Source organism: Perissodus microlepis, chromosome 1, assembly GCF_051167445.1.
Source record: "Perissodus microlepis isolate ML-2025 ecotype Zambia chromosome 1, ASM5116744v1, whole genome shotgun sequence".
Lineage (NCBI taxonomy): Eukaryota > Metazoa > Chordata > Actinopteri > Cichliformes > Cichlidae > Perissodus > Perissodus microlepis.
The window spans coordinates 20,009,927-20,036,469 of NC_140461.1; the positions used below are offsets into that span (position 1 = coordinate 20,009,927).

General features: G+C 38.2%; 1 protein-coding gene across 1 annotated transcript in view; it reads left to right on the forward strand.

The window, feature by feature from the left end:
* The first annotated feature begins 9,465 nt into the window (after positions 1 to 9,465).
* The window catches only part of galnt18b (UDP-N-acetyl-alpha-D-galactosamine:polypeptide N-acetylgalactosaminyltransferase 18b), a 94,259-nt gene continuing 77,181 nt past the window's right edge, over positions 9,466 to 26,543 (forward strand). Inside the window, exon 1 of the mRNA XM_084934364.1 lies at positions 9,466 to 10,266. Coding sequence (XP_084790490.1) covers positions 10,029 to 10,266 — 238 coding nt within the window. The 5' untranslated portion in view covers positions 9,466 to 10,028. The remainder of the gene's footprint in view (positions 10,267 to 26,543) is intronic.

A 26,543-nucleotide genomic window follows, 5' to 3' on the forward strand; every position in this document is an offset into this window, starting at 1 on the left:
GACTGCCGCCCCTGCAGATCAGTGGCAATGGATGAATGGATGGTTCATGGTTTCAGCTCAGTACACTAGATGATCACCAAAAAATATAACTGAAGATCATCACATACACCATAGGTCCAACTTCAAATTCATTAACATTTCTGGTTAAACAGGCATTGAATTGTAATTGTGACCTCAGAGGTTATTTTGTTCATCCAGGAATAACACATGCATGGGCATGTTGGGTCATAACCCCTAAAAGCCTTTTTCTGACTCAAAGTGTTGAAGTCATTCCTAAGTCAGTCTCCCACAGCAAAGGGATGTCACCTTTAATATCAGTCAAACTGTGGAAAAGTGAATTTGCGGCATGATTTTCTACTTGTTAGACCTTTACTTTAGTATCTTTAGACAACTCAGGTTCGGTATTAAATGTTAAAGCTTGTTAGGAAATGTGAATCATTCGCGGCTTAAAGGCTTATAAACAAAAGGATTTAAGACAGATTAGTTTTTTTCTACAAAGCTCATATAATAAGGATTACACATAAACCCCCAAGGTTTATTACAATATAGAAAGGACACAGACAATTTTTCCAGAGAATAAAATGTTCAGGAAGCGTTACTTTATTCATTCATCGTGCTAATGGAAAATGTTTTTGTGAATTACACTGTTAAAAACAAATCTACAAAGATGTAATAAAATTACAAGGTGATTGGATTTAAGAAAACATCTTAATTGATTGTAAAATATTTCAAGCTCCAATGTTGCTACAAAACACTGAAAAGATTCCCTTACCTTCACTCTTGAAAAAGAAAAACATACCACGGAGGCTTTGGGATTCTCATTCTGGGCAGCATAAATATATGCATGATGTCAAGTACTGCAAGTTTAGCCAAAATCTTTTCATTCTTGCATGAGAGAAAAGAAAAGAAAAGAATCTAAAGCTGAAATGGAAAAAGTAGGGCAAAGAAAGGAGACTTTATGCCGGGTATTAGACTCCCCTATTGTAACGGTCAACGATGATGAGTTTATTTCAGCTCTACAGTTGCCGAATAAAAGGCGGCCAGAGGTTGAAAAGCCTCTCTGAATGAAGGTTAGAAATATTCAAATGCATAAAGCTGCAAACTATCATACACATAATAATACAGCAGATTCTCACTAGATGTATTTTCTGACATGTACAAAATTCTTAGCAGTAACAAATAATTATAAGCCAAAGTAGTAGCTTGAGCACAAGAACAAAAAACGAAAAGAACAAAAGAAGAACAAAACAGCATGCACGGCACATTTGCATTTTTTCAGCATAATAATATGATCTGCATTTCTTGGTTTAAAAAAAGAGAGCATCTGACAGGAATGCTACAAGACATCAAAGCAACCTGATAACCATCTATCAGCCGTTAAACTTGGGTTAAATTAAACCATTCTGGATGTTTAACACGTTAGAGAGCTGACAACTCCAGTGCACTTTTTACATGTCTCTTTTTAAACACCTACAACAAGAAAGCACAATCACTGGGTGCCCTGGTAACTAGCTTCAAAATGGTGCATTCTTTTAATTTTATAAACCATACACACCTGCAATTTCTGTCAGTTTCTTTTGAAGTGAAGCTCTGGGACTCTTTGAGGTTGGTATTAGGGCTCTATAAGCCACCGAGCCAAGCAACTGTCACATTCAGTCTCAGCAAATGGGCTTGTCTGCATGTCTGATTAATTGCTGTGTGCGAGAGGTTATCCTCTAATCATCACTGCAAGTTCATACAGACAAAGACACTGCCTCTGTAAGTTCTTTAACTGTGGCCACGGTAGCCATTAATTAGCACACCCTCAACACATAATTACTAGGCAGTGCCAACCTGGAAATATGAAGCAGATATTTGTGGTATTTTGAACCAACTTTCAAACCTTCCCTTGAAATTATGCACTTCGACTCATTATGAATTGTCCACTTGTTTACTACATAGTATTTTGATGTGCTATTCAAAGTCTCAAGTGTAAGTTTTTGTACATCCACTCACCGACACCATCATGTGCTTGTCAGAAGGGGGAAAAGGAGCGATCAGATATGGAGCAAATGTGATTTTCCTACCCCCTCGAGAGCGTCTGGTGAGGATAACACTCCTCAGATGTCTGGCACGTTTAAAGGCTTGTCTCCACCTCAGTCTGAATACCATGATATATATATACATGTACACAAATAGATCACTTACAGCTCCAGTTTCCATCATACTTGTGAAGGTGGACATAGTTTAATAAATGTAAATGTTGGTACATTTATACCTGGGGTTGGGTGTAGAAGCAACACTACAAAAATTGTATAATTGCTCAAACAGCTGTGGAATATCTAAATCTAAATCTGCATGTAGTAACATTTTAATAACATTTTTTCATGGTCTCTTTCTTTCACTTTTTTCCGTATATGCTTAGCATTTATGGACAGAGAATAGCTTCTGTTCTTGAAATGATGATTACACATAAATCATTTACCCAAGAATCAGATAAATATTTGTATTTTTTAATTTTAATTAAAAATATGCTTTCACTTATCCATGTCTCTTTTTCTGACCTCCACCTTGTTAAAAGACTCTATTTGAAGTGGTGTAACTAGTCTTTGCTGGCAACAGCTGAAGGGCACAAATTCAGAGCAGAGAAGTCTTTTTTTAATTCGTGCTGAAGTGCTCTGAACATTTGTAATTTTAAACAAGCCCCCATATTAATTTAAGTGGTTGTGGAGCTATATTTCTTGATGTGGACACAGGGATTGTGAGATGGGAATCACATTAAGTTCAAGCTCATTTGTTCATCACAAGTGTGTCTCAGAGGACTCCAGAGAGAGAAACTGCAAACCTATCCAGATCTCTCTAATCATACTCATGACATGACAAAATGAAGTGCTGTAATACATGATGAAACAACTGAAATGCAAGGCAACAAACAAAGCACAGAACTCAGAATAGACTCTAATACATCTAATCTACAAGAGGTGGACAAAATATCACAAGTGCAGCATAATTTAATTCAACAGCCCTGCTCTGAATAATAGATTTGTCAAGCTTAAAGTAATAAATTGTTTTTGTTGAGACGAGATGAGAGAAGCCGGCTCTGGAAAATTTTATTCTGTGTGTTTCTATTATTATGTTACACAGTGTTAAGCAGAGCTGGTGTGGACAAAATATAACGTCCACCTTATAATTTAATATATTTGTAGTTAGCGATTCCTGCGGGGCTCCAGAACACGATTTTATGAGGTTGCAGAGATATTGTGTTCACTCCCTGTACGTCCTGAAGTCTAGTCTTGTTTACCTGACACCGTCAACCTTCCCTTGGCACAATCAAAGCTGCATCCATCTAGTGGGATCACATTTGAAGTATAGCATCCTTTCACTACGAATAATTTGAATAGTCTCATCTCTCTGTCAGCTCTCTGAGTGTTATTAACATGCTGTGCTCTGCAGGCTGCCTGTGCAGAAACTCTGCTTTTCAAATAAAACCATCGAAATGAGAAGCCACAGGTCTTGAGGAGGTACATGGGCTTAATGGACCAAAAAGCAAAATATATGTCAATAATTTTAGCAAGCATTTGCTAATTAAATAGGCTCCGAAAATGGCTGAAAAGGAAAAAACAAGTACAGAGGGTCGCCATTTAAGGATGCGCGTTTACTTTACCAGAGGAGGCAAAAACAGTTCTTCAGGTTATATCTGTGTTTTTAGAGTGTTTCTTTCTCTCTCTTTTTTTAATGCAGCAAAATGAAGTGATGTATCCGAAAGTGATGGCAGGGGGCTTGAGGAGAATAGATGTTTGGTTTGACAGAATATTGAAGAGAAAAGCTAGGTGAACTCACCAGGGCTTTTTAGAGGAAATAGAGTTTACTAGCTCAGTTTGGTGCCTTGAAAGAGAAGCCACAGAGCTTTCTCTGTGCAGGCAGGAAGGAATCAAGTAAGGTTATTGCAATTTTAGTCTACAGAAGTCAAAAAGAAAAGTAAGCAGAAGCACAACTTTCTCTTCACAAGCACTTATCTTCTATTATAGTCAAACACACCAAGGGGAAAGAAAAAAAAGGACTCATTCAAATACTGACATGATTTCCAGGTAGTTTTGATCAGCCTTGAAACACAGAATTGCTGCAGCTATACTGCTTTGGAAATAATCTTTTTGTCTAAGGAAAAATTTCAAAAATGGCTTTGACTGAAAGACACATTGTTCTTTGTGCTCCTCTGCAAAACAAGTAACTCAGTGAGATTTCTGAAAGAAAAGACACTAATCTCTCTTCTAGTTTTATGCTGAAGGTCTTCTTGTATCATAAAACATTTCGGTAAATTAAATCATCTAGCATTGATGCTTGCTTACCCTGCCACTATGTTGTAAAGCTCCTTCCTCACAACTAACTGTACTGACTCATTTTATTTATTTTCTGTGTTAATGTTATTTTTTTTTAAAGTAAATTAGTGTCCCAGTAGCCTCAAAGTTTGTGTCATTCTCAGAATCTGCATGTCACAAAATTGAATTTACTTATGTTTAGTTCAGTCAGTACAGCTGCTTATTAAACGAAAAAAAAAATGATTAAAGCTGAAATTCTGTACTTCAGACAAATCTTGATTTGTGTATCAGTTTGGTAAATAAAAAAAACAAGCTTTTCAATAGGACGTTTAGACATTTAATTCTGAGAAGCATCTAACAGGCTGTTTAATCTCAGTGAAAGGTAATGTCTCAAATTCTTATTCAAATGCGACTTCTGTGAATATTTCTGTTCCTAAGTGACCTCAAGTTTAAACTATGAGGAAAAAAACCTAAAACATTACATCAAACACTATCTTAACAAATCTTGAATGAGTTAAACAAAAAGCCATGCCTGCTTCAGGGCTGCTGCAATTACACGGTACAGACATTAGTGCTGGGCCACCAGCACATGTCACCTACAGAAGCTGCTCAGTCATGGAAACTAAGGCAATGAAGCTCCCAGTGTACAGTTTTTGTGCTGATGTTAGTGTCAGAGCAGGTTTATAGCCCTGTGATTAGTGAATCAGCAGCACTCTGTCAACTTTTGTTCAACAAAATACACCTCAGCATTTGGTGACTCGTGTGACTCATATTCATGTGGTCAGCCACAGGGTGGCTGAGCTGCTGTGTTTCCTCAACATTCAAATTTTGCAAAAACACCACTTACAGTTGATTGTGGAATACTTAGGAGGTAAAAAATGTCAAAAATTGACTCTGACTTGGATCTTACAGCACCCATTTTTAAATTCAGTGAGCTCTTAAGAATGACCCGTTCAATTCAATTCTGTTCAGTTTAATTCAATTGAATGCAATTTTATTTATATAGCATCAAATCACAACAACAGTTGCCTCTAGGTGCTTTATATTGTAAGGTAAAGATCCTGCAATAATACAAAGAAAACAGAGAAAAACCCCGCCAATCATAGGACCCCATATGAGCAAGCACTTTGGGAATGAAATACTCCCTTTAAACAGGAAGAAACCTCCAGCAGAACCAGGATCAGGGAGGTGAGCGAGTGAAGAGAGGACAAAGACACTCTGTGGAAGAGAGCCAGAGATTAATAATAACTAATAATTAAATGCAGAGAGGTGTATAAACACATAGTGACTGAAAAAGATGACTGAAGGAGAAACACTCAGTGCATCATGGGAATCCCCCTGCAGGCTAGACCTGTTGCAGTATAACTAAGAGAGGATTCAGGGTCACTAGATTTGCTTCACCTATATGCTTTAACAAAAAGAAAGGTTTTAAGCCTAATCTTAAAAGTAGAGACGGTGTCTGTCTTCCAAATCCAAACTGGATGCTGGTTCCACAGAAGAGGGACCTGAAAGCTGAAGGCGCTGCCTCCCATTCTGCCTTTAAAAACTCTAGCAACAACATGTAAGCCTGCAGTGGGAGAGCAAATTGCTTTGATGGTGTGATACGGTACTATAAGGTCATTAGGATAAGATAAGGTCTGATTATTGAAAGCCTTGTATGTAAAGAGCATGATTTTATGAGTCCTACTTTGAAGTCTGGGTGATGTTCTGTATTTATCATTTTCTAGCCAAAACATATAAAATCATGGAGTTCAGCTGAGAGAGAACTAAAGGAAACAATATGCACAATTGAACTGTCAGTTTTAATGTTCAGCTGAAAAATATACTGATAAAAACGTGAATGTCATTATCAAACGTAAATGAATGTTTTCATTAACTGAGCAATAAAGATTTATAGCTGGTGTCATAATTGTAAATGACATCTTATACACAACATTTTAAACTTTTATCATGGACCTCAATTTACAGTCTAACTTAAAAGGTGCAAAGACTGCAAACAGTGTATTGACTTTCTGGAGAATCTAATGGTTTGGGATAAGTAGAAACAATGGGAAAAGCAAGAAAAATCTTTTTCATCAGATCCTTGTAACTAGAGAATAGGAACACCCTTCACATATTGCAAACTAAAACAAATCTACCTTTTGGCAGTCTGGCAGGTCTGTTAGCTGAGATGAATGGGCAGCATGCTCCTGCATTGATCATCTCACAGCCATAAATGGCTGCTGCTGCTGAGAAGACAGGACAGAGGTGGTGGTGGTCTTTTATAGAGATGTCAGAAGCTCCAAAACAACGGACAGCAATATTAAATATGTAACAGTAAGAACAATAAACGTAATTTTACAAAGCAAAGATAACTATGAGCTAACCTGTGTTCTGAAAGACAAGTTAAAGAGCAACTGATTTGCAGCACGGTTGAGCAACTGAATCTAATTGCAACAACGCTTCACTAAGTGACTCTGACAGGGAATAGATATTGCCTAACCAAACCAATAAGATAGGAAAGAACAAGAATAATTAAAATCAACTACAAAACACACTGTTCTGAAAGTTCATTACTATTATCTTTTTAAATAACAAAATAGGTAGCATTTGTGCATTATCTCCTAAGCTCTTTCTTAAGCAGACTGTCTGGGTACAGTCTGGGGCCCAGATGTAGAAAATTAACACTATTCAGCTGTCTAATCTTTTGTTCCAAAGGCAGGCAATCTGCCGATTGAACACGAAATCAGTAAAAGAAAAGCATCATTCACAGTTAGTTCTCTACGTTTTTTGAAAAACTACACAATTTTTGTCATTTTGCCTCTGTCCAACAAAACAGTCGATTTGAAATCAGACAATCAAGATGGGAATGAAGTGCAGACTTTCCACTTTAATTCAAGGGTTTTAACAAAAGCACTGAATTAACTGTTTAGGAAGTACAGCCATATTTATTCATAGTCTCCCATTTGCAGATGCTCAAAAGTAATTGGACAACTGCCTGTCATATAGTTTCATGGCCAGGTGAGGCCCGGTCCCTCATTATTCCATGACAAATTGAGCAGATGAAAGATCTCGATTTGACTGATTCTGATTCCAGTGGAACCGGGTCATTAGTGTTTATTGATGATGTGGCTGCTGATAGAAGAAGCATGATTAATTCTGAAGTGTACAGGCTACACTGTCTGCCCAGAAATAACCACATGCTGCAAAACTGATGGACTTGCTCTTCACAGTTCAAATGGATAGTGACCCAAAGCATATGGCAAAAGCAACCCAAGAGCTTCTCATGGGAAAGAAATTTGATATTTTTCAGTGGTAAAGTCATTCACCTGATCTCAACCCAATACTTTTTAGTTATTAAATAGAAAACGGAAGGCTGAGAGACCCACAAACTAGCACTAATTGAAGGAGGCAGCAATAAAGACCCAGCAGAGCATCTAAAGGCTCTAGAACTCATGGACATCGCCAAATGTCCTTGGGTTCTAGATTCAGGCCGTCTTTGACTGCAAAGAATTTTCATCCAATAAAGTCCTTATATTTCAAATTGTGTTACTTCATCCAATTATATTTGAGCCTCTGAAAATGCAATATTCCTAAACAGTTAATGTCTGCACTCAATTTTGCACTTCAATCACATCTTGACTGTTCAATTTAAAACCAACTGTGATGGTGTACAGTGGCAAAATTACAAAAAGTGTCACTGTCCAAAAACTTATGGACCTGACTGTATCTTAGAGATAGTAGAACTTCTGTGTTTACAGTTCCAATAAAGAACCACATATGATTCATTTAAGTACCGGCATCAAAACTAATAAACTGAAAATGCAAACTGAAGCACTGGCAGTGTTTAATTCTTTGAAAGCTGTCCTTTAACATTTTATACCAAAGTGTGGGTCAAATTACTGTGAAGCCGAGTGGGAATGACATTACTCAGTGATAATGGCTGCTAGTGTGACCATCACTGATGAAGCACAAATCGGGTAACAGTGGTGATCTTTGACTGTCAAAATAAATTAAAAGTGATTGAATTTAGAATAATAAGGCTTTTAGATTTGTTTTTCAAATGGCCGCATATTCCCAGTTGTCAGTTTAATTTACCAAATTCCTGGTTTCCCCCTCCCAGTCTCTGTAATCATAGCAGCCAAGCACAAAGAAGACATTTCACGTTTTGCTCTGTAAAGTTAGAGAATGGGATAAAACTGCAAACAAAGGAATCTGTCAGCATTTGCTCTGCTTTTCTATCCTGTCTTACTTCACTAACATGCTTCAGTCACTCAGGAAAAAATGTGGAGGAACGAAGTATCACATTTAACGCTATTTATCCCATTTGAAAAATTATGCCTATATCATATTGATGTAACTTTTATTTTTCATTACTGAATGTAATAGCTTCACCCTGACAAGCTGCTGTGCTGTTGCTGTCTGGATGATTGGATGACAAAGGGTTTTTACTAGCAAATAATCATCTGGTGGAGATGATACTGGAAAATGCTGTCAAAACATAATCAAGAACTGAAGTGGGGGGGAGAAAAATACAGTCAACGACGTCTGACATTCATTCAGACAATAAAAATATACTGCAGACAAATACTGTGTGCTCTTAATATAAAATAAAAACATTCTGATCTGCTTAAAAAGGAAAAGGAAATGCCATATGCTTTGGATACACCGAAAAGGAAAATCACTAAGTGACAGATCTGCGTAAACCTGAGGCTCTGCTGCAGACATTAGTATTGGTGCACTATACTTGGGAAAAATCTTCTACACAACGGCAACATTTAAAGCTGTTTGTTATCGCTATATGTGTCATTTACTGACTCCTTTAATGAAATGTCAATAAAGAGAGGGTGCAATTAGGCCCAGACACAAAAGTCCATAATTTAAAATTCAGTCCTCACCCAGTCACTCAAAAAGGGGAGGGGGTCTTCAAAGAAGCAACATCAGTTCAGCTTGCCTCGAAGTAGATGTTGATAATTTTAAAAAATGAAGTTCACGATTTAGCCCAGAAAATACATTTTAAATGATTCTCCATCTTCCCTGTTTTATCCACCCTCCCCCCTCCCCGCTCCCTCTTCTCTGCATTGATAAGGCAGACCTATGACATGACCCCACGCCTCGATTTCACCGTGAAACCCCGTTGTCTCTATCTCGTGGTTTGATCCAGTATTGCAGCAGGTAGGCTGTGGATTTCATAGCTCTTGCATCAAAAGTGTGTTCTACATGCACGGGACAATTAAGAAAAAAGAAAGAAAGAAACCAACGTGTCCGAGGAGAGAAATCAGACACGCATGCTGGAAATGTCTCGCTGTCTAAATAAAATAACGCCTGGCTACTTTGTGTCCTTTAATGTGCGAACAGTCTTGACAGATCCACTTTCACAGTGAATCAGTGCGCAGTGTGAGGACGCGTGCAGCGGGCAGACTGTCAGTCCTCTCCACCCTCCCATTGGCTGCAGGATGCTCGGTGTCTCTCCAGTTTCCTTAATTCTCCAAAGCTACTGGAGCTGACGGAGGTTTACGATGGATCGCGAGAGGGAGCTTCACCTGTAGATATTTCATATTAACCTGTGATTCAAAATTGAGAGAGGAGGATTAAAAAAAACTAACACCTCTTTGGAAGTAAATGGTTTTCTATTGGATTTTGCGTTGCTGAACAGTTGCTGGAAATAACTTCACTATCACAGTTTTGCGGGCGGGCTGTCGCCTCCTGCTCCGGTTTAACGGGATACCGTAAGCTGTATGGAGGGATGTCGGCATGGCTTGCACCAGGAGAACCAAAACTTTGGTGTCCACATGCGTGATACTGAGCGGCATGACCAACATTGTTTGCCTGCTCTATGTCGGATGGGTTACTAACTACATCGCCAACATTTACATCAAGGTCCCGATGCCTTTACCGGAGAGAAAGTTTGAAGGGGACAAGCGAGGTGACACTCTCCGGATCATGGAGAGGCTCGATCGGCTGGAGAATGTGGTCAACCAGCACATTCATGGTAAAACCTGTTATTTTAACACGGTTCTGGATGAACTAATCCTTCTGTTTTACATATAGTGTCCGAGCTATTTGCACTAAACCATGTGAAAGTTTCATTTTTGTCACATAAAGGTGTGTGGTATTTGAAAGTGCGTTGTGCCTGGGGGAATGGATAGAGCAGGAACTTCTTTTGTCTGTTCACGATCAGGTTATTTAGAGGGTGTAATAAAGGACAAAGAAAAGCTGCAGGTTTGCAAAGGAGTGCAGCGAGGCTCTAACCTATATGACAGTAATACAGCACACATAAACACCATTTAAAAAGCTGCATATATGAATTTCATTGTAATGAACAGATAGAATACAATAAAGTCTGAACAGCATTTTCTCATTTTTTACGCACAGAGAGTGAATCTTCATTAATACTGTCAAACACGGGATTGTATCTTTCCTTCATTTATTTAGGTGTTGTTTATGCTGTACAACGCGGATTGTTAATAAAACGTTTCCTCTTAGAGAGACAAAAAACGTTGAGCGCTGCCAGCGTTAAAATACAACAGCACGACAGGACATTTCACATCTGCATTAAGTCTGATTATGTGTATAAGAAACTTGCAAAGAGAATTTCTGGATCTGCTCTTTCATTCCTCGTCTGAATGAAACGGAGTTATACATTAAACAGCTGAAACAAAAAGTAAGTCCTTTCTCCCCAATCACGTTTGACTTGAACTTGACCTGTTCCTACACTTATAGGAATGCCGGGAATCCTTTTGGTCAGATTCCTTGCTGGCATGCAGTTTCTTTATGCTTGATCACACATGGTTAATTTTCGTCCTCTCCCTCTCTTTAAAAGAGCTATTCTTGTCGTCACAAGGGGGGCTCGTTTTGGGCAGGTCCCAATTTGAAATGGCACAGAGCTGCTGCAGAACTGAAATGCAGGCAGAAATCTACTCATGCTTCTTTGAGCAATAAGGCTCTGTGCTAAGCTTGGGTAAACATTCCTCCTGGAGGCAGGTCTCCATTTCAGCTTGGCACCCATAGGCATCTGCAGGAGCTTTGTTGAGTTGCCCCCATTGACTTGCCTCCAAAGTACACGTTTCAGCTATTTCTGTTACTCTGACTGAAAAAGATAATATGTGACATTGCCACTGCTGCTGCGATTCTGCTTCTTATTAACCTTATCACCCAACCTATATAAATTATGCTGCTTACACGGAAAAAGACTCGGTCTCTAGAATCACCTGTACTTTATTTTAAGCTGCTTTTTGACAGACCGCACATGCAACATCTGAGTTCTTGGACTTTTTCCAGCTTTAACGCACAGTTTGGCATATGGGGAAATGTGCTTATTCACTGTATTGCATTCGGTCAGATGAAAAGATCACAAACCCTCCCATCTCGTTTCTGTTTGGTAATGAAGCTAAGCTGCAAGAGTGCCAACAGGGAAAAAGCTCACCTTGCTTTGTCCAAAGATTAAAAAAAAAATATATCTGCCTGCAGCCCCTCTGAGGCTCACTGATTAACTTGTTATATATTGCTGAAATTACTGCACCCAGACCAATTCCCATGCACAACCCTCCATAAACCATAGCTTGTTTTCCTTCACTTTGGCAAGAAGTATCATGGTATTTGGAGGTACTCCGGGGTGCTGGTTGTTCAGTTCTTTTTTTAACATTTGGACGAAGGCTTGCTGTTCGGATTTCTCTTAGTCAACGTGGCTTCTGGCTGTAACAGAAACAGGGGTATAGCTCCCTAAATGGAAACTCTCTTTAAAAACAGGCTGTGGTTCACGTTTTTCTTACTGTCTTTTTGTGCTACTTTTAAAACTAGGACAATCATCCTGTAATTAGTTTTAAAGAAAACGTCATGCATATCAAACATTTTCACTTCTCCATTGTTTCACCAGCTCCTGCACAGTCAGCCAGCATTATTATTGTCTGCTTTGGGATTTTTTTTTTTTAAGTTTCTGAACCTGTTTCCAGGCCCTTGCCATAAACTGAAGAGACAAGACAGAGATAACTTTAATAGCAACAGTAAGTCTCAGTGCTTGTCATTTTTTAAGAGTTCGGGACCACAGCGTTGTTGTTGGAAGCAAAAATCTGTTGGGGCTAATGCTGGGGGAGACTGTTGGAGCTGACTCAGTCAGAGCACATTTGCAACAGTAAAAACTGTAACAGCAAAATGACCCATCATTCTAAGTGCAAGCCATATTGTCTGGATTTCCCCGATAATTGCTTTCAATGGATCTGCAGCAAATGTAGACCCATAATCTGAGTGCATATGTGGCCAACAGCGTCCTCAGAAAAAGAGCCAGAGAGTCATTAGTGCACTTTTGACATCTCTAAAAATACATTTCCTTTCTGCACAATGATTTGAGACAAATGCAGAAATGGTATATTTTCACTCTTACATTCTTCAGTTTTGTGATGTGACTGAGTCATTGTATACTAGTCACACAGCCACCAACTGTATATGCACTTAGTTTCAGTGCAGCGGAGGCCAACATGAGCCCTCACACCAGAGAGCATTACCGCATCCGAGAATGAAACATTTATTGCAGCTGACAGTCAAGAGAGATGTCTCTGGTGTCAGCTTCGCTCTCAGGGATGAGACAGAAATATTCCACTATGTGATGAAGTTAAGTGGCCTGTTACCAAGATAAAGCATCATGGAAACAGCATGTTAAGCGGCTGAACTCTTTTTTTTATTAAGTAGAGTCAGCCGAGGAGAGTTTTTTCGAGTGGCTGGATCGAGCACGTTCACACATGTCCACCATGTGTGAACGTGCACTCTTTCCCTTACGCTACCAAACCCAAAACTCAAGGGCAAATGCTGCAGCTACATGTGTGACAGTTTACAGAGCATATTGTCAAGTCGTGCTACAAAATGTCTGATAAACCTCTGGAATATACAGTTAATGGAGCACTCCACTAGGTGTAATAGTCAAGCTTTTTTTGCTCTGTGTACATTTACATATAGTTGTAATTCTTTATTAAAATAGGAGGCATCAGAATTCCACATATTTTTATTTGAAATAGTGCTCATCAACTAATTTTGTCTTATTTTTTGCTGCTTTTTGTTGTTGATCTGGGTGACAAACTGTTGCATTGTTGACACAGCAGGAAAAAATAGCACTGAATAGCACTGCAGCTAAGAAATATATTCTTGAAATCATTTTGGTTCTTTGTTAAACCACTAATGAATTGTTAAAAAAAAAAAAAGACGAAGAAGAAGAAAAACAATTTCTAAGAATCAATGGGTGACATCTTCCAGTTTCCTGTAATTTGGATTTTGTTGTTTAGTTTATTTGGTATAAACAAAACAATGAGGCCAATTATCACACCTAAACAAACATAAATGCACGAGTGTTGTTTTAACAAACTGCTGTTTTATTGTGATGGTGATTATGAAAAGATAGCCGGTTTCATTGCTTCATTTGACCTCTGAGGACGTACATTCGTCTGATTGAACAGTCACGGAGCCTCTGTGAGCGAGGCATTAACGCAGTGGTGATTTAGCTGCAAATGATTGTGACAGCTCCCATGATGGCTCCAAGAAAATACTGTACACCCATCAACTCAATTGAGAAGCTCAGTAAAAGAGCATTTCAGTTGATGCTCAGAGGACAGTTATAGCTGGCTGTTTATCTGATGTGATTTTCTCTGGGGAAAGTCGGTGCAGGCTGGAATAAACGAGTGAGGGTGAAAACTGAGAAAGGTGGGTGCATGTTTGTCTGCATGTGTTCAGGTGCTTGTGTGTGCAGGCTACGGCATGCAGCCCCGGCAAGAACAAGCTGCACTCACACATACTTGTGGATTCTCAGGACTTAAGGGCCAGTGAAAGAAAGCCTTGTTTCTTACAGAAGTTATGATAAAATATAATGACTGCGTTTGCATCATAAACAACAAGAAAACACAAACATTTCTGTATTACTATAAGAATACACGTGTGTGTGTGTGTGTGTGTGTGTGTGTGTGTGTGTGTGTGTGTGTGTGTGTGTGTGTGTGTGTGAGAAAACCTCTCTTTCTGGCTCACGTTGCAGAAACCTGTTGATGATTGGTCTGTTTCTCTTTACCATTTAACTTCTTCTGAATCTGACTCACATTCATTTGGCAGCTCTGAGAGCTTGTTACTTCAGCAGAGACTAGTGAGGCAAACTACACAAATGGTGTGGCTGTTATGTTGGAGTGCAAAGCAGCTTATTTTCCTTATGGATATAGCACAATTTGAAACATTTTTATAGGTTGTGATGATTTTTTTCCCCAACATGTCATATACCAAATGACAGATTAATGTACAAGCACCACTAGTACTACTACTACTATTAGTAGTTCATGTACCTTGACATATTGCAATCTGGCAGATAACTAGAGTTAGTGGGCATAAACTGAGTGGCTAATTAAGGTAATTGAGGGCAGGTGCTGGCAGGTTGAGGGGATTAGGACAGCTGGAACAGCTGAAGACTGCTGCTGGGTGGAGAGACTATTCGGTATCTGAAGTGGCAGGACAGGTTCAGACTGGCAGAGAATCATGATGAGCATTAGCATGCAGAACCATTAAGGATGAAGATGATGTAGAACTGTTGCAAACTAATGTGCTATCCATGATGAACAAAAATGTGATTTTATTATAATATTTTTGCGAGAAAATGTCAGTGTCGTTTTACCTATTGTTCTCAAGTGCTGTCTTTGCAATATACTGCAGAAACACTGCTTGTAATTACTGTAGCAGGCTATTAAAGAGATCATATTTTTCTTTCTAATATTGTCTTCTTTTCATTGGCTCCCTGTAAAATCTGAAATTTAATATGAAATCCTTTTCTTTACATGCTAAGTCTTGAATAATCAGACCCATCTTAAAGACCTCATAGTACCTTATTATCCTGATAGAGCACTTTTCTCATAACCTGCAGGCTTATGTGTGCTTCTTAGTTTCCAGAAGTAGAATGGGAGGCGTTCACTCTCAGGTTTCTCTTTTGTAGAAGGAACTTCCTCTTGTATTGAATTCAAGAGACCAATATCCTCCTTGGGCTTAAAATTGTACTTTTTGTTCAAGCTTGTAATTTGGGATAGATCAGGTGATTCTGAACCCTCCCCTGGTGTTGCTGCTATAAGATTAGGCTGCTGGGGAATTTCCATTATACATATCATTTCTTTGTGACACTGAAATTTTGGAAATAAACAATGCAAAACACCTTAGACAAAGCAATGCTTTGAGTGAAACGCTAACACAATAAGAATGCTGGCAGGCTCATGTTTAACAGGTGCAGCACCTACTGTAATTGCCATGTTCGTTTCATATAAGACAAAGGAATATATTTTCTAATGGTCTCCTTGAGGAAATTGGTCAATTGCATTTAGCCCAGTGTAGGTATTCTGATAGAAAATCAGGTTCAAACCCAGGACCATTTTGCTGTGCACTGACTGTGGAAACTACAGAGCCACCATGCTGCCTTAGCATGCCAAAAATCACTAATTAGTACTATAGTACCCTGCAGCTAAGGCTGAATGTCATTAATTTTTCAGGTATTTGTATCATGAACCACAGTAAATTATCTCAAAGGGATGGGAGTGAATAAATGTGACTGTGCTTCCATAATAACTGGTTAAGATTCAGACTCTTTTAATTTCTATATTTCCAATACATGGAATTCAGCTGGAAAATAAACATGCCAGTGCGTTCACTTAAGTAATCTGCAGTATGTTCGATACTGCTTCAAAATTACTGCAAATGTATCTCAGGTGTGGAGTGTGTGTGTGTGGCATTTACATGTTTTCCCTGTGCTTGTGTGCGTTCTCCCGGGTACTGCGGTTTCCTGCCACAGCAGCCCTGCGCTGCATGTTAGGTTAATTGGTGGCCGTAGGTGAGAATGTGAGCGCGAATGGTTGTTTGTCTCTTTGTGTTGGACCGGAGACCTTGCTAAGGTGCACCCCTCCTCTTGCCCAATGACAGATGGGATAGGCTCCAGCCCCCACCCATGACCCTGAATTGGATAAGCAGTTAAGAAAATGGATGGATGGTGTCTCGGTTGTTTCTGTAGTTAGTTATACCTTTTGTGCAAAGTCAATAGATCTGTGACGAGCTAATATCGGTCTGGCGCTGCTGTAAAAATTTTGTGATTAAAAAGAATATTTGTTTAGGGAATAATGCAGTCTTGGTAGGCTGGCAACATTTCATGTTTTTTTTTTTTAAGTAAGCAGCCAGGTAAGGCACTCGGCACATTTAGAGAGACATGAAAATGCAAGTGCTTATAAAAGCTCCAGCCCTTTCAATATGTTTTTTTTTTTCTTTTTATGAATAGATCATGAAGCAGAGATGGTGCTTCTCAGACTTCACCATCTGTTAAAATATAGCAAGGAGGATTTTACTGCATGACTTTATCTTAATGCACAGAGCTTAACAGTGCTTCATATTGTACTGTAATGTAACTGTGGCTCTAAACATTCTGCTGTAGATTTATTACAAGTCTGATTCATCTGTCAGCACTTGCTGTTCGCAGCCTGTAGGCAGGGCTGCAGACAGTGTGTGAGAGCGAGATGTGTGAGGAGTGGGAATATAAAACAGGAGAATATTCTGGGTGGTAATTTCAATAAATCAAGACGCTATTGAAACACAGGGATATTAATCCACTGGAGAGTCTTTGGTAATGAAAACAATTAATTATTTTGAATCCAGAGGGCTAATATGTTAAAGTAAGTAAAGCCCTCTTACAAAAAAGGTCATCCCTTGACAATTTATCCTGAATTGATCAGTTCACTTTTGCAAATGTTCTCAGTGTTGTTTTTCCCCCGCTGAATTTGAAGTTGCTGCTAAATATGAAAACAATCCTTGTAAGTCAGACGGAAATCTGATTTAGCTCTGACTGCATGGGATTTACGTTACAGCCCCAGCAGTTTATCTTTATATATTGATCTACAATGATTTATTGATAAGAACCTCCTTCCCTGGAGCTGGTTATGTAAACATAATAAATATTCTCACAGGATAAACATAAAGATGCATTGTGTGATTTTTTTTAGACCGATGTGCAATGAAAGTCTTTTCTCCGGGACACATTTCTGATAACCAGATGTTGTCATCCTACAGTCAGTGGAGTAGTTATTTGCTGTCAGCAGAATGAAGCTCCAGATTAGCACACTAGATGTGATCCTCAAAGTTGTCAACACCACATTTATAAGAATTGAATTAGCAAAAATAAACACAGGGCGTTTTATGAGAACATGCATGGACATAACAGATATGTATCTGTGTTAAAGCATCTGCAGAATGCTCAGCGCAAAAGACGATGAGTGCATCAGCAAAGCATTCGAAGTCAATCCATGGACTGGAAAGCGTCAGCTGTTTCATGGTTATGTTTAGGCAACCCAGACCTCTTATATAAATCTGGGCCCTAATTTTGGTTTAGTGTTTTATATCAATTATAATTAATGTAAGGGGTTATAATACCAACAGAGTCTCATTGAGGTGAGACTCTTTATTTTGCAGAATAATCATAAACCAGTATTTGTTTGAAAATAAAATGGCAAAAGAATGCACCATCTGGGTTTCTCCTCAAAGTATCTTCTAATCCACTGTAAATGCTTCAGACCTCCATGCTTCACATTCAGCGTATATCAGCAAAGGCAGCAACAGCGGAGAACAAATTGAAGTGTTTTGTTGCACTATGCATTCAAGATTTGTCAGCAGTCGTTTCTTTTTCTCACTCCTCTGCACTTTTTCATAATTAATGGCACTAAGTGAGGAAGTATGCGTTTCCAACACAGCTATGCCATTATGTTTTCATCTGCTATATAAACAAGATCTGTCATTTTCTCATGTAGTGTCTCTTCGACTCCTTTTTATTAGATTTAATCTGAAAGCATATATCTTAAGGTATCTGAAATTATCCAGATCTGTGCTTTTATGTTTGCCTAGCTTTGGTATGAGACTGCCGACATTCAGATTATACTTTTGGGTCTATATTAAAGTCAAAATACAAACGCTTTCATCAGAGCTAAAACAGACAATCAAATACTTAAATCTCTGTCTGTTTTAGCTCTCGTCCCTTTAAACCAAATTTCTTTTGACAGACAAAGTTCTGTGAAACAGTATTTGCCTCCTATCTGATTTTTTTATTTATCTTTACTACACGTAAATGTTCAAGATTCAATCAATTTCAATAGCAGTGAAACATAACACATAAGTAAATACAAAATGCCGTTTTTAAATGATTTCATTTATTAAGGGGGGGAAATTTGTAAAATAAATAAATAAATAATTGAACTTTATGTTTGTGTCCCGCTACATCTGGCATAAAACTAACACAGCATTTCATATAAAGTCATACCAAGAACACAGTGGTAAAATATTAAATATTAGTTAATAATTATAATAATAATTTCATCTCTGCACACAGTCGTACAAAAGAAGGGCAGATTGTGAGGAAAATTGGTCTGAGCTGCTGGTGCTGCTGGTGCATACAGCGTCTGGCTCATGTTCACCCACCAACACCCATCTGCCAGCTGCCTGGATTTGCTTTTATGAACCATGTGGACCTGCATGCAGTGTGTGGCCTCCATGGCAAATCTATAATATGCTGGCCATGTGTGCACTCAGTACACAAAGCCAATCTGCTCACACCTCGACTGAAACTTCAATTAAAGTTCCGTTAGCCAAATTTAAATAATGTTAAATATTTTTCATGTCTTATGAATATGCATTTTTCTCCACTCAGCACGTCTTTGCCCTACATGATAGTTGACTGTATCTGTCAGTATTTGATTTCTCTTTATTGGGTCAGCTGATGTTGCTGATGTGAGACAATGATGGGGACGGTGTAGATGGATTATAGGGTGAGACTCGAGAAGATAGAAGTGAATTACTGTGGCCTCAGAAAGAGATTTATCATCGGCTCACTATAATTGAGATCCTCTATCAGAATACATTTTCCCAGGCTTCACTCACCATTAATCCATCACTGATACAGACAAAATTGGAGCTGTAGTTGTCCAGCCCACAGTGCCACATTGATGGAACAAATAGTTCTCTAAATATCAAATGGACATGAGAATTTTTTTCTTAAAATGTTCCATTTTTTGTTCCAAAATACATCCTTTAAAACTCCAGCAAAGTACTGAACAAAAAAAGACACTTTCCTGCTATTTCTAATAATCATTCAAAATAATCATTGCAAATCTTTTGTAATCTCAAACTGTCAAGGCTTGATGATTCTAAAATGGCATTCAGCTGTATTACCAATGACACTTGAGTCCATCTACAGTTTTTATGGCTCTAATAATTCATGCACCACTCCAAACAGAAAATGTGGAAATTGATGTAGAAAGCTTAATCTAAATGTGTTTGTTTCCACTATTAATTTGGAGAACATTGAGCATCCTTATCATTCCACCCAGATCTGATATTTTCTGTCTCAGTTCATTTGTTATACACATTCATACCCCTACACTAACTTCTGCTCACCTCTCCTGATCACTTGATTTCCCTCACATAAACTCTCATCACATCTCTTCATTCACTCCCCGGTGTAAATATATTTTGTTCACTTCCAACTACCCTCTGCCCAAATTGCCTGTGATGCTTTTCAAGTTGTAGCTTTCATGCCTTTTTTTGTCTTTGGCATCCTGACAGTCTTTTGGACTCTGCCTTTTGCCCATTAATGCTTTTGGTCTCTTGATATTTTAGCCTGCCTGCTGACTTTGCCCCTTGCCCCTTGTCCCCACATCCTGCTTGTGCGTGCATTACTTTTCACAAAGGTGAAGCAGCTGAACTTTTGGAGTCCCTTGTTCTCTGAGCTGTCAGTTTTTTTGGGTTTTTTCTCTTTCTATCATAAATTTCATCTCCTCAATAGATTTAGAAGTCCCATCGCTTCATGTGGGCTTATAGCATGGGATTTCTGCTGAGTCACTTCCATCATATTGTATTCTATTTTTCAATCTCTGCCAAGAGGCAATGTTGAGTTTGTTCATTAAATTGACAGCATTTGTAAATGCAGTGATGGCTGTCATCTTCACGGTCTTTCTAAAAATGACATTGTGACAAAATCACAATTCACATAAAATAATAACAGAAAAGACAGAGAAGATACTTAGTAAAATCCAGTCATTAATCACATGAGATCCACCTTAGTGATTGGAGTTTGAGTTGACCTTAAGGTAGATATATTGTATCAGTTTTAATTAGACAGATCCTAACACCAGTAACATCACACTGGCCTTTCCCACTTCCACTTAAAACATACGATCCGGTTTAAAACATGACTTAAAGAAATACCAATATTTCAAAATATCATTAATAAAAGTTTTGATTTGAAAAATAGAAAGGGCTGTAGTTTTATATTTCCAGTGGTTGCTCTGAAAACTGGGCATGAATTGCAGAGAGATATAAATTAGTGTGCAGCTGTGTATAAGAAAATTGAGAGAAAATATCACATTTGTGAAGATATTAAGTAATACTTTTCTGCTGTGATGTCTCTGCTACCTGTGCTTTTGCTGTTGTCTTGCAGTATGTCTTGACATAGTTGTTACACTGTTAACGTCGGAAGTGAGAACCACCTCCTGTTCTGAAGCTTTTATGTCTCTGTTGAGGCTTAAATCACTGACAGAAACTTCACATTATGCCCCACAGAGATGAAGAGGTTGTAAATGTGCTTTACGTCAACATTTTTCATGCCACTCACCTTTTCCACATATCAGTTCAGCCATTTTCTTAACTTCTTATTCATTTTAGGGTTGTGGGGTTGCTGGAGTCAAAATCCCAGTTGACACTGGGTGAGAGAAAGTTTACACTCTGTCCAGGTCATCGGTCTGTCATAAGGCTAACATAGAGACAGATAGTTATTCACTCTGTTATCTATTCTTACTTTAGTCTATGAGAGGAAGCCAAAGCACCCAGAGAAAACACAAGCATGCACAGGGAGAACATCCAAACACAGAAACGCCTCAGATGACCAGCATGTTCTTCTTATTTAAGTGTAAATTACTGCAAAAAATGGAAACACATTTGTCCCATGTAAGATTGAAACTATAATGTCTTAACACTTAACTTAAAATTAAAATAATTGCCAAAAAAAAGTTTTCTTATTCAGCTAGAGTGTACAGAATCTTTTGACAATTAAAATAATAACAATAAATTCAATATTATTTTGGATATGTAAGTTTTAATTTGTATCATTTTCATTGACGGTCATGAATCAAATCAAAGTATTAATTTGTTTAAAGTACTTTAGTTAATGTTGTGATACTCTTTTGGTGAAAATGAGATCAATCTAGCTTTATTCATAATGCATTAAATGACAGCAAGAGTCGCAAAGTAAAGACTACTGTAAGGTAAAGAGGGGTGCAACAGGTTGTGGGATGAGAGGGGAAAAGATGAGATGAGATGACATCATATGGCACTTACATGAATTTCCTTGGATTTTGAGCTGTTTTTTCCAAAAGGGTTTCAAATGGATCATTCTTAGCTCTGCCTCTTATTTCTTGCATTTAAATTCAATTCATTTATTCAAATACATACTTAAGTGCATAGTTTAATCTTAAGCATAATGTAAGTGAATAATAAATTAGTTTTTCCATTAGTCTTAAGAAAAGAAAATTACTTAAGCAATTGCATTCACTAACATTCAATATGTCTGCATGGTGTGACAGCATGTATAGGAACAGCTTTACCTACATATTCACAAAAGACTCCAAAAGTAAACAAAAGATTGTTTACTCCCCTTCTGTATAAAGCTTTAAACAGGATAAACAGTGAAGACACACACACTAACTAATTCCCCCTCTGAAATAAACAATACAGAAGCAGATTTGGTCACGTTATGAGGCAATTGAAGGCCTGAAGCTCTGCACCAGCTTCCCTTGCCTGTCTGAGTCTCTTCCTGGTGCAAGTGCAAGCTATCAAATGCACACAAATGCCTTGTGAATGCTAATGCTTTGCATAAAAGTAGAACTGATGCCTTTCAAGGTGGTAAATATCATTTTTATTTAACACCTTTAAATATGTATGGAAATGAAGTCATTAGAATCAGAATCAGAGTCATCTTTATTTGGCCAAGTTTGTGCACACAAACAAGGAATTTGACTAATCAGGTTCGCTTTGCATTTCTTTTTTTTTTTTGCATACAAAAAAAGGAATGTTTTTAAAAAGACAATATACTGTATACACAAGGAGAACATAAATATGAGGAGAAGATAAAAAGTAAGAAAAGTCTTAAGAAACTACGCAACTTTTTGGAACATATTGTTATTTGTTTGTTTTTTTTACAGGATGTCCCAGCTGCACTGTAGCCTGAGAAGATTTAAAGTTACTTGCATAACAAATCTGGGACTACTTCTCTATAGGACCTTCAGTTATGGGTGGCAGTGGTTAGCACTGTTGCCTTAAAAGAAGAAGGACCTGGGTTTGAACCTCACAAATGACTGCGGTCTTTCTGTGGAGTTTGCTTGCCCGCCCTGTGCCCACACAGGTTTTCTCTGGTGGCTCTGGTTTGTCCCACAGTCACGAGACATGCTCTTTAGACTAAACTGTGATTTTAAATTGACTGTGGATATGAGACCTGTTGTCTGTCTGTATGATGTCCTTGTCCAAGGTGTATCCACCTTTCACCCTACAACAGCCCATCCAACCGAAAATGGCTGCATGGGCCATCAGTTATCATCATCACTTTCTGTATGCTCATCTAATGTGGAAGGTATTGAGAACATATGGTCACAGAAAAAGAAAATGTCTTCATTTATTAGTCACGTTTTCTAAGAAGAGCACTGAAAGTCATGTTAAAAAAACTAAAAAAGCTATCTTGCCTTGCTGGGTGTAAATGCTGATAAAACTAACTCTGCTTTTTTGTCCCACTTCTTTTACAATCGTTCTTGGGAAGCTTTTAGATCTTCTGACACAACATGACAGGGCATTCAGCTGTCAGGCAGGGTACAGAGGCCAGCAGCTGCCATCAACAACAAACCAGCATCCCGTCTGTCTGGCCTGAGGTGCAAACCAGCACGTTGCAAAAAAGCCCCCCAAAAAACTGTCATGTGCTTTTGTGTGGCATCTGCTCTGTGGTGATAAGGACTGAAGTCAGTTGGTTCACTTTTTGCTTCAAAGCACAGCTAATTATATCTCTCATTGTATTGTTGCTGGAATTAATGTTTAACCTATATGTTCTGCAGAAGAGTTATGACTCTTGATAGTGTGAGTGCGAGGCAGAATGTAAGGCTTTATTCAAAGTGATGTGTTGAAATGCAGGAGCACATCTGCTCCCCTGTGATTACAGAAAAGCACCTATGTTCATATTTTTTTTCTTTATTTTATTTTTTTTACCGAGAGCTGACTTTGGCAGTTCTGCTGTATCTGCAGCCTCAGGTTGAACATATGGACTTGCTGGACCTCTCTGTGATCGCTGTCATTTTGCAGGCTGAAACCCTGGCTTTGTGGCTCCTGGGAAGAACATTTAGGCCACTACAGTTAGTTGGCTGGTGGGTTTAACAGAAGCAGCTACATCTGTCCATTGCCTGAAGTTGCAAACAGCCAAAATATTTTGCTAACCCAAACCCAAGCACAGTGTATTTTTGGTGCATTTAAGTATCTGAGAAGCATTGTGTGCACATTTTTTTTATGCATTTACATACTTGCTGAAAACTTCCACATGTTGTGTGGGGATATAACATGCATTACCACCATACAGTGCTAGTAATAGTACTAGTAATGCCAGCACTCAATGTCTAAAACTGTTTTATTTCCTTTCAATGTTTTAATTTATGCATTATATTAACTTACAGTATCTCAATTTATAGTATTACTTAGATTAGTTGTATTTTTCCCTCTAATAACACCCAACATATTCATAGTCCATGAGATATTGTTGCAGTTTTACTCATTTTTCACCAGCAGCCTTTTCCACTAAAGGTTTGATAAACCTCATTACTGGCCTTTACCTTGTTTCTTCACCCTTAATGAGAGATATGAAAGGTGCAACTCATAAAGTCAGCTGGTTCGGCAAAAAGACAGCCTGAGGCCATTTTTCTCTATTTCTTACAGATAATAAGCATGCCAGTTCATACTTGCGTCTGGACAGTGACGCTTTATGTGAGGTTAGTGATTCTTATGATTATGCATGCATTACACTGGGTGCCAAATCTGACTCCATTTTCCCTTTTGACCTATGTTTTGCTCCTTCTGGGCATTTTAAAGGTGGAATATAGACTACAAGCAACTCAGGAAAAGTAATATTTGTATTTTAACGTCAATAACATGAATGCAGCAAAGCTGAATCCCTGTAGCAATCATTTTGTCCTCTCTATTTTTCATTTTCCAGCCTCTGTGTCACCTATCTTCAATAACAAATCAGCAGTTGATTGCTGTACAGACATTGTCATATTCATCAATACGGGAGCATTGTTGTAAAGTTGTTCTCAACCAAGTATGATAAAGGCCTGACAGCGCTGAGATGGTTTTTTTTTTTTTTTTTTTGCCAATCACTGCACCATCTGATTTATTGACCTCAGTCATAAAACATAACAAGCAACTGTCTATTGTTCAGCTTTGACAAAAAGCACTTCATTTCACACTTTGTGTTCTGCCCCTGCCACCATTAAAATATTTAAACACACTATGCTGTTGTCATAAAAAAACGGTAAATTCTTAATTTCCAATGATTTTTGTGTTTCTGAACCATCAGTCCATGTTTTTGTCCTGAATTTTGTTGAAGGATTCCATTTTTATTACAACCGTAGCTCTAAAATTGAGGCATGGGGAGAAATTAAGAAATATATATACAGAGATATGAGATAAGAAAGAAACCTCATGGGGATCTTTAAATATTCTCTCCAATAAAGGCAAGGGCAAACAACAAATAAGGGCACTGAGTGAAGTGAAAACCAAGGGTGGGAGAAGTTGACAAGGAGAAACATGTTTGATTCAGTCTCTATAAAACTGCAAAATAATATAAAATTAAAGTATATCAAAGCTGACGTGCTTTTATGTTTCACTTCACATAAAAATGGTTAGAAATAAGTGACAATTTGAAAGTTGTTCTTTAAGATAAACATCTGGGTCTTCATGTTGTTTGTGTCTGACTGGTGAAAATATCACAGAGTATCTAAGGCACAAAGCAAAGAAATTCATTTAAAAAGCCTAAATAGTGGTGCAATAAAAACTTGGCTGTATTTAGCTTTCAGTTAAAACAGTCCAGCGGGGAGTTTAATGATCAGTTTCTCCATCATCAAAGAATAGATTTTAGTAATCCATCCAATTAAAAATCTGTTGCTGTCTATGTACTTTCAAGGTCACTTAAAACAGAAATTCAAATAAACTTCTTAAATTCAGGGTCCAGCAGAAACTCATAGATATGAAACTGAAATTCCTCTACAAATAGTGACATTGTTGCTGCAGGATAGCAATTGAACCACAACATGCCACATGTGGGCAGTAACCTTGCTTTTATATAAGAATATAATCACAATACAACCATCTGGCAACGAGCTGAGTCAAGTCTCATATTTGAAAGAGACATGTCACAAGTGAGTTTCACTTGTTTCACAAGCAATTGGTTGCTTGTTGGCACTCTGTTGGTGTTTGTCCAGCAAGTCCATTTGTTCAACATGAGGCGGCAGATACAGCAGAACTGCCAATGTATCTGTGTCTGAGGGGAATTATTTGAAAACCTCTGATAATCTGTCTGAGAGTGCAGTTAGTCCTAATCAGACAGTGATTGCTTGGCAATAGTTTGCCTCTCACCATGCAACCTGTGCAATCGCCTTATTATCAAAACTGGGCACTGCAACTACCTGCAATCTGTGACTGAATGCAAAAAACCTCAGTGCAACAGCTGATTTCTCCTAATCATAAGCAGGTTGGTTTTCAATCTTGTTTGACATTAGCAAATTATTTAACCACATTATTCAATGAGGAAATCAGAAAGGAATAACAAAATTAATTTTGTAGCTTTCCGGTGACATTTTGGGGCTCCTGGGTTTGATAACATTATTTCAGTCTGTTTTTATCCCTCATCTGCAGGTAGCTCCTGCAGTTTGACCTCAGGTCTTTTTTCCTTTTCCAAAAAGAAGTGGAGAAAGCCTTGACTGATCGTTTTCCAATCCTTCAGCTTGCTTGCAGAAGCTGATAATGGATAATTAGTTATCAAAGCTTTGGAGCTTTAGCCAGTCGAGCCCAGGAGCACATTTTCTTTTGATATTTGTCTCAATACAACATTGCTTCACATTCATATACAGGAATGTCCTTCTCCAGCTTTCACTTCCCAGAGATGCACTTTATCCACTCTGCATGTAAAGATGCACAACAGTGAAGATGCAA